General features: G+C 45.9%; 1 protein-coding gene across 2 annotated transcripts in view; it reads right to left on the reverse strand.

Annotated features, from left to right (window-relative positions):
- Positions 1–13331, reverse strand: part of ST13 (ST13 Hsp70 interacting protein) — a 79010-nt gene that overhangs the window by 39879 nt on the left and 25800 nt on the right. For both annotated transcript variants that reach the window (XM_053721394.1, XM_053721393.1), the window contains exons 2-10: positions 12079–12136; positions 11788–11857; positions 8957–9027; positions 8461–8527; positions 8290–8374; positions 8102–8212; positions 7918–8020; positions 3799–3915; positions 1175–1223 (exon numbers count right to left, since the gene is read on the reverse strand). In XM_053721394.1, the coding sequence (XP_053577369.1) occupies positions 1175–1223; positions 3799–3915; positions 7918–8020; positions 8102–8212; positions 8290–8374; positions 8461–8527; positions 8957–9027; positions 11788–11857; positions 12079–12136 (731 nt within the window). The remainder of the gene's footprint in view (positions 1–1174; positions 1224–3798; positions 3916–7917; positions 8021–8101; positions 8213–8289; positions 8375–8460; positions 8528–8956; positions 9028–11787; positions 11858–12078; positions 12137–13331) is intronic.

Raw genomic sequence — 13331 nt, forward strand, 5'->3', positions numbered from 1 at the left:
ACATAACAGAAGAAAGGGACTTACTCAGTCAGAAGTCTTAATCCAGTCTGGGTCTTGTCATACAGAAAAAAATCAGTAACTAACACAGTTGGTCTGTAAAGGGAGGTAAGCTCAGACCCCTGAGGGAGGCATGGGAACTTCCCTACGACCACCAGAAGCATATTTATCAAGCTCCATCTGGAGCTTGATGCCCCGTGTTTCTGGGGAGCCTTCAGGAAGACCGCTGCTCCATAACCTGTCTGCTTGCGTATGCTGTCGGCATTTATCGATGTGCAGCTGACATGATCTGCAATATCGGATCATGGCCGCTCGCACAATGATAATTCGGCCCCCAAGACTCTAAGAGAATTACGTGTCCTTTACCAAATCCCCTGACTTCTCTTGCAGGAAACAATCCATTATGGTCAATAAAATTTGACTCTTCAGCAGAGCACCTCTCTGCAAACCTCCATGAAACAAGGCAAAGAACTACTGGGAGGGTAGTAGTGTGAGGGATATTTAATGCTTTGTTTGGGGTGTCTGCCTCCTCCTGGTGGTCAGGTGAAGTATTTCCCATAGGTTATGAATGAATTTGTGGACTCTAATTGCCATTAGAAAGAAAAGCGTGCCTATTTTATACCTGATTGTAGTAAAATTGAAAGTGTTGTAAAAGGTAACACACAAGTCGTGACTCAGTAAACATGGTGTTGCAACCCAGTAATGGGTCCGACCCCTGGTTTGAAGAACCAGTTTAGGCTACACAGCTTAGTTTTGTTTGAATTAATGTCAGTGGTGAGGTTCAGATTACAAGGAATACATTTAACCAGAGCGCCTCACCTATTGGGGGCTAGGATACAATGAACTGTGTAAGAGGTGTTAAAGGTGTACCTCGGATCATTGTATCCTAGCCCCCAATAGGTTAGGCGCTCTGGTTAAATTATTAATTCAGAATTCTAGTTGACAGCTAGGGGACAACACATCCAGAGCATATAGGATAAACTACACAGGCACTAGGTTTACATATTTTAGATTACAAAGAATTCATGTTGGCTCCATGCTTTTATTCTTTTAATTCCTGATTTACATATAAATAAACCCAACGCAGTAGTTTACAGACAAGCAATATAAATTATACACCTTTTAGGAATGATTCTGTTTCCTTACAAACAAAAACACAAAACTGGATGATACACACCTGGAAACCCTCCAAACTGGGGCCCTGCTTGTCGTCTTTCCTCCTCCTCCTGGTAAAGAGAAAGTTAATATACACACTGTACATAAAATACGTGCGAGGAATGGAAATCATGTCATCCTATCAGAGGGAATGTGCCCCTTATTTGTAAGGTGGCAGCATAATTGGCTGATTCTGATGCTCATGTGCTTGTGGGAGAGTTTATCTAATCACCGGATAAGAGGACGACAGAAGGTGCAGTAACTAGTGTATTGTCTGACGACTGAGTTGGGATAAAAGATGCTACAGAGATTGGTACAAGCTGAAGGGTGACTGGAGGACCAGAGGGCACAATGTAAGAGCAGTAACATCCATCTTGTTTCTTACAGTTTATAGCAGTTGAGAAGTGAATGTGTTGTATACAGAGTGGGCGGATGCAGTAACAAGTGAATGTGTTGTATACAGAGTGGGCGGATGCAGTAACAAGTGAATGTGTTGTATACAGAGCGGGCGGATGCAGTAACAAGTGAATGTGTTGTATACAGAGTGTGCGGATGCAGTAACAAGTGAATGTGTTGTATACAGAGCGGGCGGATAAAGTAACAAGTAAATGTGTTGTATACAGAGCGGGCGGTTACAGTAACAAGTGAATGTGTTGTATACAGAGCAGGCGGATGCAGTAACAAGTGAATGTTGTATACAGAGCGGGCGGATGCAGTAACAAGTGAATGTGTTGTATACAGAGCGGGCGGATGCAGTAACAAGTGAATGTGTTGTATACAGAGCGGGCGGATGCAGTAACAAGTGAATGTGTTGTTACTGTAACCGCCCGCCCTGTATACAACACATTCTCTTGTTACTGTATCCGCCCGCTCTGTATACAACACATTCACTTGTTACTGTAACCGCACGCTCTGTATATAACATTCTCTTGATACTGTATCCGCCCGCTCTGTATACAACACATTCACTTGTTACTGTAACCGCCCACTCTGTATACAAGTGAATGTTATATACAGAGCGTGCGGTTACAGTAACAAGTGAATGTGTTACTGTAACCGCCCGCTCTGTATACAACACATTCTCTTGTTACTGTATCCGCCCACTCTGTATACAACACATTCACTTGTTACTGTAACCGCCCACTCTGTATACAACACATTCACTTGTTACTGTAACCGCCCACTCTGTATACAAGTGAATGTGTTTTATACAGAGCGGGCGGATGCAGTAACAAGTGAATGTGTTGTATACAAAGTGGGCGGTTACAGTAACAAGTGAATGTTGTATACAGAGCGAGTGGTTACAGTAACAAGTAAATGTGTTACTGTATCCGCCCGCTCTGTATACAAGTGAATGTTATATACAGAGAATGGTTACAGTAACAAGTGAATGTTATATACAGAGCGGGAGGATACAGTAACAAGTGAATGTGTTGTATACAGAGCGAGTGGTTACAGTAACAAGTGAATGTTATATACAGAGCGGGAGGATACAGTAACAAGTGAATGTTATATACAGAGCGTGCGGTTACAGTAACATGCGAATGTGTTGTATACAGAGCGTGCGGTTACAGTAACAAGTGAATGTGTTGTATACAGAGCGAGTGGTTACAGTAACAAGTAAATGTGTTACTGTATCCGCCCGCTCTGTATACAAGTGAATGTTATATACAGAGAATGGTTACAGTAACAAGTGAATGTTATATACAGAGCGGGAGGATACAGTATCAAGAGAATGTTATATACAGAGCGGGAGGATACAGTAACAAGTGAATGTGTTGTATACAGAGCGAGTGGTTACAGTAACAAGTGAATGTTATATACAGAGCGGGAGGATACAGTAACAAGTGAATGTTATATACAGAGCGTGCGGTTACAGTAACATGCGAATGTGTTGTATACAGAGCGTGCGGTTACAGTAACAAGTGAATGTGTTGTATACAGAGCGTGCGGTTACAGTAACAAGTGAATGTGTTGTATACAGAGCGTGCGGTTACAGTAACAAGTGAATGTGTTGTATACAGAGCGAGTGGTTACAGTAACAAGTGAATGTGTTTTATACAGAGCGGGCGGATACAGTGACAAGTGAATGTTATATACAGAGTGGGCGGTTACAGTAAAAAGTGAATGCTATATACAGAGCGAGTGATTACAGTAACAAGTAAATGTTATATACAGAGCAGGCGGATAAAGTAACAAGTAAATGTGTTGTATACAGAGCGGGCGGTTACAGTAACAAGTGAATGTGTTGTATACAGAGCGGGCGGATACAGTAACAAGTGAATGTGTTGTATACAGAGCGGGCGGATGCAGTAACAAGTGAATGTGTTGTATACAGAGCGGGCGGATACAGTAACAAGTGAATGTTGTATATAGAGCGGGCGGTTACAGTAACAAGTGAATGTTGTATATAGAGCGGGCGGTTACAGTAACAAGTGAATGTGTTGTATACAGAGCATGCAGTTACAGTAAGTGAATGTGTTGTATACAGAGCGTGCAGTTACAGTAAGAAGTGAATGTGTTGTATACAGAGCGTACAGTTACAGTAAGAAGTGAATGTGTTGTATACAGAGCGGGCGGATGTAGTAACATGAACAAGCCAGGAAGAGGCTGATGTGTCCTTGTCACCTGTCTGGGGGGACTCACCCTCTGTGCTCGCTCATGTTCCTCTCTGGCTTTCTTTAGTCGCTCCTTTCTCTCGTTTATTTCCTTCTCCTCGCGTTTCCTCTCGTATTTCCTGCGATGCTCTGCAATCCTCTGAGCCTGAGTGAGAAACAAAGGAGCATCTATAGGAAGTGGTTTAATGCTCCGAATCAGCATTGAACAAACAGCTTTCATACAAATCTCACAGCAACATCCCAGCACTGAACCGATTAGCTCTGGGGATTTATTGCTGCTGATTATCCAGAAAAGTTCAGTCATGCACAAAAAGGGAAATTTATTGTTACCTGATAAATTTGTTTCTTTTACGATACGTCCACGGATTTTATCCTTACTTGTGGGATATCGCCTCCTGGTCAGCAGGAGAAAGCAAAGAGCTCTCACAGCAGAGCTGCATAAATAGCTCCTCCCTTCCCTCCCAACCCAGTCATTCGACCGAAGTTAGGAAGAGAAAGGAAAAGCCAAGGAGCAGAGGTGACTAAGGTTTAACAAAAATAAAGACCTGTCTCATAAAAAAAGAACAGGGAGGGCCGTGGACTCATCGTATCGTAAAAGAAACAAATTTATCAGGTAAGAATAAATTTCCCTTTTCTTTTTACAAGATACGATGAGTCCACTGATTTCATCCTTAATTGTGGGATACAATACCAAAGCTATAGTACACGGATGAAACGGGAGGGACAAGACAGGAACCTAAACGGAAGGCACCACTGCTTGAAGAACCTTTCTCCCAAAAGCAGCCTCAGCCGAGGCAAAAGTATCAAATTTGTAAATTTTGGAAAAAGTGTGAATAGACGACCAAGTCGCAGCTTTGCAAATCTGTTCCACAGAAGCATCATGTTTAAATGCCCATGAGGAAGCCACAGCACTAGTAGAATGAGCCGTAATTCGTTCAGGAGGCTTGGAGAAAGGATAAAATCCTGGGAATCCTAACCCTACTCCATGAGTAGCCCTTGGATTCACACCAATAAATATATTTACGCCATATCTTATGGTAAATTTTTCTAACAGGCTTACGTGCCTGAATCAAGGTATCAATGACCGATTCAGAGAACCCTCGCTTAGATAAAATCAAGCGTTCAATCTCCAAGCAGTCAGCTGCAGAGAAACTAGATTCGGATGATGGAAGAGTCCCTGAATGAGAAGGTCCTGCCTAAATGGAAGCTTCCACGGTGGCAGAGATGACATGACCACCAGATCTGCATACCAAGTCCTGCGAGGCCACACCGGAGCGATGAGGATCACCGAAGCCCTCTCCTGTTTGACTCAAGCCATCACCCGGGGAAGGAGGGCAAATGGAGGGAACACTTAAGCTAGGTTGAACTGCCAAGGCATCAGTTCGGCCTGAGGATCCCTGCCTCCCAGTTGTCCACTCCTGGGATGTAGATTGCTGACAGATAACAAAAGTGAGCTTCCGCCCACTGAATTATCTTGGATACTTCTGTCATCGCTAAGGAACTCCTTGTTCCTCCCCAATGATTGATAAGCCACAGTCGTGATGTTGTCCGACTGGAATCTGATGAATTTGGCCGAAGCCAACGGAGGCCAAGTCTGAAGCGCATTGAATATTTCTCTCAACTCCAGAATATTGATGGGGAGAAGAGACTCCGACCGAGCCCACACACCCTGAGCCTTCAGGGAGTTCCAGACTGCACCACAGCCCATCAGGCTGGCGTCCGTTGTCACTATCACCTATGAGGGTCTGCGGAAGCACGTCCCTTGGGACAGATGATCCGGCGACAACCACCAAAGAAGAGAGTCCCTTGTCACCTGATCCAGATCTATTTGAGGAGACAAATTTGCATAATCTCCATTCCATTGTCTGAGCATGCTCAGTTGTAGAGGTCAGAGATGAAAACGAGCAAATGGAACGATGTCCATTGCAGCCACTATCAATCCAATTGCCTCCATGCACTGAGCTACTGACAGCCGAGGATTGGACTGAAGAGATCAGCATGTATTCAGAATCTAACTTTCTGACCTCCGTCAAAAAGATTTTCATGGATAGAGTCTATTAGAGTTCACAGGAAGGGAACCCTTGTCTGTGGAATTAGTGAACTTTTCTCTAGATTCACCTTCCACCCGTGAGTCCTTAGAAAGGACAGAAAAATGTCGGTATGGGACTTTGCTAGCTGATAAGACGCCTGGATTAGAATATTGTCCAGATAAGGCGCTACAGCAATGCCCTGCAGTCTTAGAACCGCCAGCAGAGACCCCAGAACCTTTGTAAAAATTCTGGGTGCCGTGGCCAGGCCGAAGGGAAGGGCCACAAACTGAAAATGTTTGTCCAGGAAGGCAAACCTCAGGAACTTGTGATGATCCCTGTGGATAGGGACATGTAGATATGCATCCTTTAGATCCCTGGTAGCCATATATTGACCCTCCTGGATCAATGGAAGCATGGTCCAAACTGTTTCCATCTTGAAAGATGGAACTCTGAGAAACTTGTTTAGACTTTTGAGATCTAAAATGGGTCGAAACGTTCCCTCTCTTTTGGGAACTACAAAGAGATTTTAGTAAAACCCCTGCCCCTGAATCGGAACGGGACATATTACTCCCATGAGGGAGAGATCTTACACAGCGTAAGAACGCCTCTCTTTATCTGGTCGACAGGTGATCGTGAAAAAAGAAACCTTCCTCTGGGGAAGGAATTTTTGAACTCCAACTGATACCCTTGAGACACGATCTCCAGTGTCCAGGGATCCTGAACGTCTCTTATCCAAGCCTGGACAAAGAGAAAGTCTGCCCCCTACCAGATCCGGTCTCGGATCGGGGGCTGCCCCTTCATGCTGTCTTGGGAGCAGCAGCGGGCTTCTTGGGTTGCTTACCCTTGTTCCAAGCCTGGTTGGGTCTCCAGGTGGACTTTGCTTGGGAAAAATTCCCTTCTTGTTTAGCGGAAGATGAGGGGATTCCCTTAAAATTTCGAAAATGAACGAAAATTTCTCTGTCGTCCCCTTTGCTTAGATGTCTTATCTTGAGGGAGGAGGTAACCCTTACTTCCCGTAATGTCAGAAATGATTTCCTTCAAGTCAGGCCCGAACAGGGTCTTTCCCTTGAAAGGAATAGCCAAAAGCTTGGATTTAGAGGACACATCCGCAGACCAAGATTTTAACCATAAGGCTCTTCGTGCTAAGATGGAAAACCCTGAATTCTTAGCCGCCAATTTGGTGATCTGAAAAGAGGCATCCGTAAATAAAAGAATTAGCCAGCTTAAGGGCCTTAATTCTATCCTGTATTTCCTCTAAAGAAGTCTGTTCTAAGAGAATCTTCTAGAGCGTCAAACCAAAAAGCAACCGCAGTTGTGACTAACAATGAGGGCCGTTGGTTGCAATAGAAACCCTTGATGAATATAAAGTTTTTTGAGAAGACCCTCCAACTTTTTATCCATGGGGTCCTTGAAAGCACAACTGTCCTCAATAAGGATAGTCGTACGCTTAGCTAGGGTAGAGATAGCTCCCTCCACCTTAGGGATTGTCTGCCAAGAATCCCTCACGGAGTCAGCTATAGGGTACATTTTCTTAAACATAGGGGAGGGGGAAAACGGGATACCCGGTCTTTCCCATTCCCTAGCAATAATTTCCGAGATTCTCTTAGGAACCGGAAAAACGTCAGAATATGAAGGGACCTCCAAATATTTGTCCATCTTACTCAATTTCTCTGGAGGGACCACTATAGTCGCTTGTATCTCTAAGACCATACACAGAGAAGCAGCACAAGCATGGGAGGCGCAGTGAAGCTAAAACTCCACCAGTTCCCATAGCCTAAAAGGCTATCACTCCAGATGCTGCCCTATAGTAAAATAGCACACTTTGGCACCATTTAAAAATAAAACTCTCTTGATTGAAGAATCCAAACTAACACCTCACTTTACCTCTTCCTATCACTAACACAGGCAAAGAGAATGACTGGGTTGGGAGGGAAGGGAGGAGCTATTTATGCAGCTCTGCTGTGGAGCTCTTTGCCTCCTCCTGCTGACCATGAGGCGATATCCCACAAGGATGAAATCCGTGGACTTATTGTATCTTGTAAAAGACATGAAGTCACCTATGCCATTTTCTCAGTCAGTCCGTCAAATGATCACCTAATCAAGTGGCTGTCACTTACCCGTGGCTGAACCTCTTTCAGCAAGGTGCTTGCATCCTCATCATAATCCAGTTTACACGCTGTGGCCAGATCTTGTGCAGCTTCCTCCCAGTGCCCCAACAGCCTGAAATAAAGACCGGTGAGTGACCTAGGGTTGGTGGGTGGAGACTCTTGCAAGTGACACCCCAGAGGGCAGCTCTGCTACCTGTGTGCTTTCCCTCTCCACTTGTACGGCTGTGCCGAGTCAGGATTAATGGCTATGGCTTTGTCGCAGTCCCTGATAGCAGCTCTTGGCTTCTGCAGCTTTACGTATACACTGGGGAAACAGGAAATAGCAGGTGGTGAGGGGGAAAGAGCAGTGCTGACTGACGAGCAGCCGATAGAGACACTCACCTCGCTCTCTTTGCATATAAAATAGCAAGCCGAGGGTTCAGCTTTATTGCCTCAGTGAACAGGTTAATGGCTTTCTCTAGATCTCCTGGGGGAACAAAATACACAAGTTAGTACAGATCCCACCCCACATACTTTAGTGTCACCCCAAATGGCACGCCCTGAACCACTCACCATCTCCCAGAGCGTTTATTGCTTCCACTTTCTTTTCATTGGCCTGGTCCATCATTTCTTCTGTAATCTACAAAGAAGAGTATTCAGCTTGCAACCCAGCCCCCACCCCAAAGACAGCCTAAAGACAGCCCCCACCCTAAAAACAGCCTGCACCCCAGTGCCCAGCCTAAAGACAGCCCCCAGCCTAATGATAGCCCCCACCCCAGTGCCCAGCCTACAGACAGCCCCCAGCCCAGTGCCCAGCCTACAGACAGCCCCCACCCCAGTGCCCAGCCTACAGACAGCCTGCACTCCAGTGCCCAGCCTACAGACAGCCCCCACCTTAAAGACAGCCTGCACTCCAGTGCCCAGCCTACAGACAGCCCCCACCTCAAAGACAGCCCGTGCCCCAGCAGGGTATACAATGGACTAAGAGTAAAAGCAATAGACCATGCATAGACAGACATATCCAGTCTCCCAGAGACAATGGTTACACTGCGTAATGTATAATTATTACCTCTTCGTCTTCATTGCCCATCTCCTGCGGTTCATCCTCATCAGGGTCAATAACTCCCTCGTTATCAATCTCTGTAACAAAGAAAACTGAATAAAGGCTGGAGCAATGGTATAAGCACAATTACAAAGTAAGACCGTATCAAAGCCACATTCCCAGACTAAAATCACACCACATGCCAATTAAACCCAGTCCCATTAACACTATTGTACGCACCCACTAAGCCACACACACAGCAGGGTTGGCTGAGGTACCAAAGCACTAACTATGTGCTCCTTTTTACAATCTGCTTGTCGCAGCACATAAAATGACAAGAAATAAGACCCCAATATCATTATTGAATACAGCACAGCTGTTAGTGCACGGTGCTGAGGTTAAACTGCAAACCCTCTGATCAATGCAAAATATGTACGGTTCACCAGCACTGTTTGGTAAAAAATATCTTTTATTGAAGATCCTATAAAAATAGCAACGTTTCGTGACCATATGTCACTTAATCATGCCTTGTGTTACACACTAATAAGTTGTTCCTTTAAAACTTTCAATTTCTCGCGCCAAACACTTCCAACAGTGGGTTCTCAGCGCCATCTACTGGTGTTCTATTCAAATAACATCTTATAGTATTAATTTTAAACAACATATGTAACATTAAAAACAAAGTATCACTGTGTATGCATTTTTTACAGTAGCAACAATTATTACATATGACTTTCTTAATACAAGGTACAAATGTTGAAGCACCCTTGTCAAAACATTTTATAGAAAAAGGGCATAATGTCAGCCAGCTACGCTGGCAGGTCATAGTGCAGGTTCAGGTACGCAGAAATGGATCAGACAGAGAACAGTTACTCAAAGGGAGATGTGGTGGATTTTTAAATTGTAATCCATGGCAGCCAAAGGGTTAAATAGGGATTTTGACCTGTCATGTTTCTTGTAATCTGCTCTCAGGTTGTACTTTACTAGATATAGTTGCCTTTACTGATATGTTTAAAAATTGCGGGGACATCATGCAGACTACCTTGTATTAAGAAAGTCATTATATGTAATAATTGTTGCTACTGTAAAAAATGCATACACAGCGATACTTTGTTTTTAATGTTACATATGTTGTTTAAAATAAATACTATAAGATGTTATTTGAATAGAACACCAGTAGATGGCGCTGAGAACCCACTGTTGGAAGTGTTTGGCGCGAGAAATTGAAAGTTTAAAAGGAACAACTTATTAGTGTGTAACACAAGGCATGATTAAGTGACATATGGTCACGAAACGTTGCTATTTTTAAAGGATCTTCAATAAAAGAAATAAGACCCCGGGGCACTGCAGCCCCTCTAACTCCCATATAAGACTGCAGATCTGATCAGTGGCCCTGCAGCCCCTCTGTGTGCTACATACCTACATCAGACCCCTGGTCCTGCAGCCCCCCTGTGTGCTACATACCTACATCAGCCCTTAGATCAGACCCCTAGCCCTGCAGCCCCGGTGTGCTACATACCTACATCAGCCCTTAGATCAGACCCCTAGCCCTGCAGCCCCGGTGTGCTACATACCTACATCAGCCCTTAGATCAGACCCCTAGCCCTGCAGCCCCGGTGTGCTACATACCTACATCAGCCCTTAGATCAGACCCCTAGCCCTGCAGCCCCGGTGTGCTACATACCTACATCAGCCCTTAGATCAGACCCCTAGCCCTGCAGCCCCTGTGTACTACATACCTACATCATCCCTTATATCAGACCCCTAGCCCTGCAGCCCCGGTGTGCTACATACCTACATCAGTCCTTAGATCAGACCCCTAGCCCTGCAGCCCCGGTGTGCTACATACCTACATCAGCCCTTAGATCAGACCCCTAGCCCTGCAGTCCCGGTGTGCTACATACCTACATCAGCCCTTAGATCAGACCCCTAGCCCTGCAGCCCCGGTGTGCTACATACGTACATCAGCCCTTAGATCAGACCCCTAGCCCTGCAGCCCGGTGTGCTACATACCTACATCAGCCCTTAGATCAGACCCCTAGCCCTGCAGCCCCGGTGTGCTACATACCTACATCAGCCCTTAGATCAGACCCCTAGCCCTGCAGCCCCTGTGTACTACATACCTACATCATCCCTTATATCAGACCCCTAGCCCTGCAGCCCCGGTGTGCTACATACCTACATCAGTCCTTAGATCAGACCCCTAGGCCTGCAGCCCCGGTGTGCTACATACCTACATCAGCCCTTAGATCAGACCCCTGGTCCTGCAGCCCATCTGTGTGCTACATACCTACATCAGCCCTTAGATCAGTGGCCCTGCAGCCTCTAAACGCCAGTGGAGTTTGTGGCCCGGGCACGGTGTGCTGACTGGGATCTTTCTATGCAGGGGCAGTGAGAGGAGGAGAGTGCTACACCTGGATACTTTACAGCCAGGTAACTATACAGAATATAAAATAAATAAGACCAGCAGCAGCCCTATTACTGCAACATACCAGGGAAGTAAAAAACAAACCTTATTCCTAGCAGCAGGATGAGATACACAACTGCCCAAATCCTCCTCAACAAAATACCTCCAAGCAAAGAGATCAGCACCCGTTACATAGTCATTTTACTTCTGCGCTCACCCTCTGCCTTAGTCATCATACCCAGGCCGCCCCCACACACACACTGGGGTACCTGCCCTCCCTCGGTCAGGGGTGTGAGATGGCCAAGTCCGCATTACACCCAGCCCCCCCCTCACTGGGGTATCTACCCTCCCTCAGTCAGGGGTGTGAGATGGCCAAGTCCGCATCACACCCAGCCCCCCCCCCCCCTCACTGGGGTATCCGCCCTCCCTCGGTCAGGAGTGTGCATCATACCCAGGTCACTCTCGTCTGTCTCGGGCTGCGGCGGTGGGGTGGGTGCTCGCTCGTCTTTCACTGGCTCCTCCTGTAAGAGACAACACAAGTCACACACAGTATAACCATAGGCCGAGGCAACTAGACAAAAGGCGCTCCCACCATAAACAGAAGGAATTTGTGAGAGGTTAGGAAAGTGACTGCATATTACGGCTTCCCTGGGATTAATCATTTAGTAACTCAGTACAAATGGCAGAGATGGTACAAAGCAGTAAGAGGAGTGCGCTTGTGGCACAGAGCGCACATATTTACCGCCGACGTGTCTGATGACGACTCTTTAGTCGGGGAGGAAGGGATAGATGCTCCCATACTGAAAAACAAAGAAGCAACATCAGTTTAATATGTTATAGCATTTACTTCCCCTATACAGTATACCCAAGTCTGTGCAAGTCACATGCGGCGTCTGTACACATAAATACACACACGTGGCAGGTACTTGCAGGCACGAGCGCAGCAGGTACACACAGGTAGGTCAGTATATATACATACACACACGACAGGCACGAGCGCACCAGGTATACACAGGTAGGTCAGTATATATACATATACACACACGACAGGCACGAGCGCACCAGGTATACACAGGTAGGTCAGTATATATACATATACACACACGACAGGCACGAGCGCACCAGGTATACACAGGTAGGTCAGTATATATACATATACACACACGACAGGCACGAGCGCACCAGGTATACACAGGTAGGTCAGTATATATACATATACACACACGACAGGCACGAGCGCACCAGGTATACACAGGTAGGTCAGTATATATACACACACACACGCAGCAGGTATACACAGGTAGGTCAGTATATACACACACACAAACAGGCACGAGCGCAGCAGGCATACACAGGTAGGTCAGTATATATACACACACACAAACAGGCACAAGTGCAGCAGGCATACACAGGTAGGTCATTATATATACACACACACAAACAGGCACAAGTGCAGCAGGCATACACAGGTAGGTCAGTATATATACACAAACACACACGACAGGCACGAGCGCACCAGGTATACACAGGTAGGTCAGTATATATACACACACACACATACACATACACACGACAGGCACGAGCGCAGCAGGTGTACACAGGTAGGTCAGTATATATATACACACACACAAACAGGCACAAGTGCAGCAGGCATACACAGGTAGGTCAGTATATATACATACACACACACGACAGGCACGAGCGCACCAGGTATACACAGGTAGGTCAGTATATATACATACACACACACACACGACAGGCACGAGCGCACCAGGTATACACAGGTAGGTCAGTATATATACACATATACACACACACAGACAGGCACGAGCGCAGCAGGTATACACAGGTAGGTCAGTATATATACACATATACACACACACACAGACAGGCACGAGCGCAGCAGGTATACACAGGTAGGTCAGTATATACACACACACACACACACAAACAGGCACGAGCGCAGCAGGCATACACAGGTAGGTCAGTATATAT

The sequence above is a fragment of the Bombina bombina genome, chromosome 7 (assembly GCF_027579735.1).
Source record: "Bombina bombina isolate aBomBom1 chromosome 7, aBomBom1.pri, whole genome shotgun sequence".
NCBI lineage: Eukaryota > Metazoa > Chordata > Amphibia > Anura > Bombinatoridae > Bombina > Bombina bombina.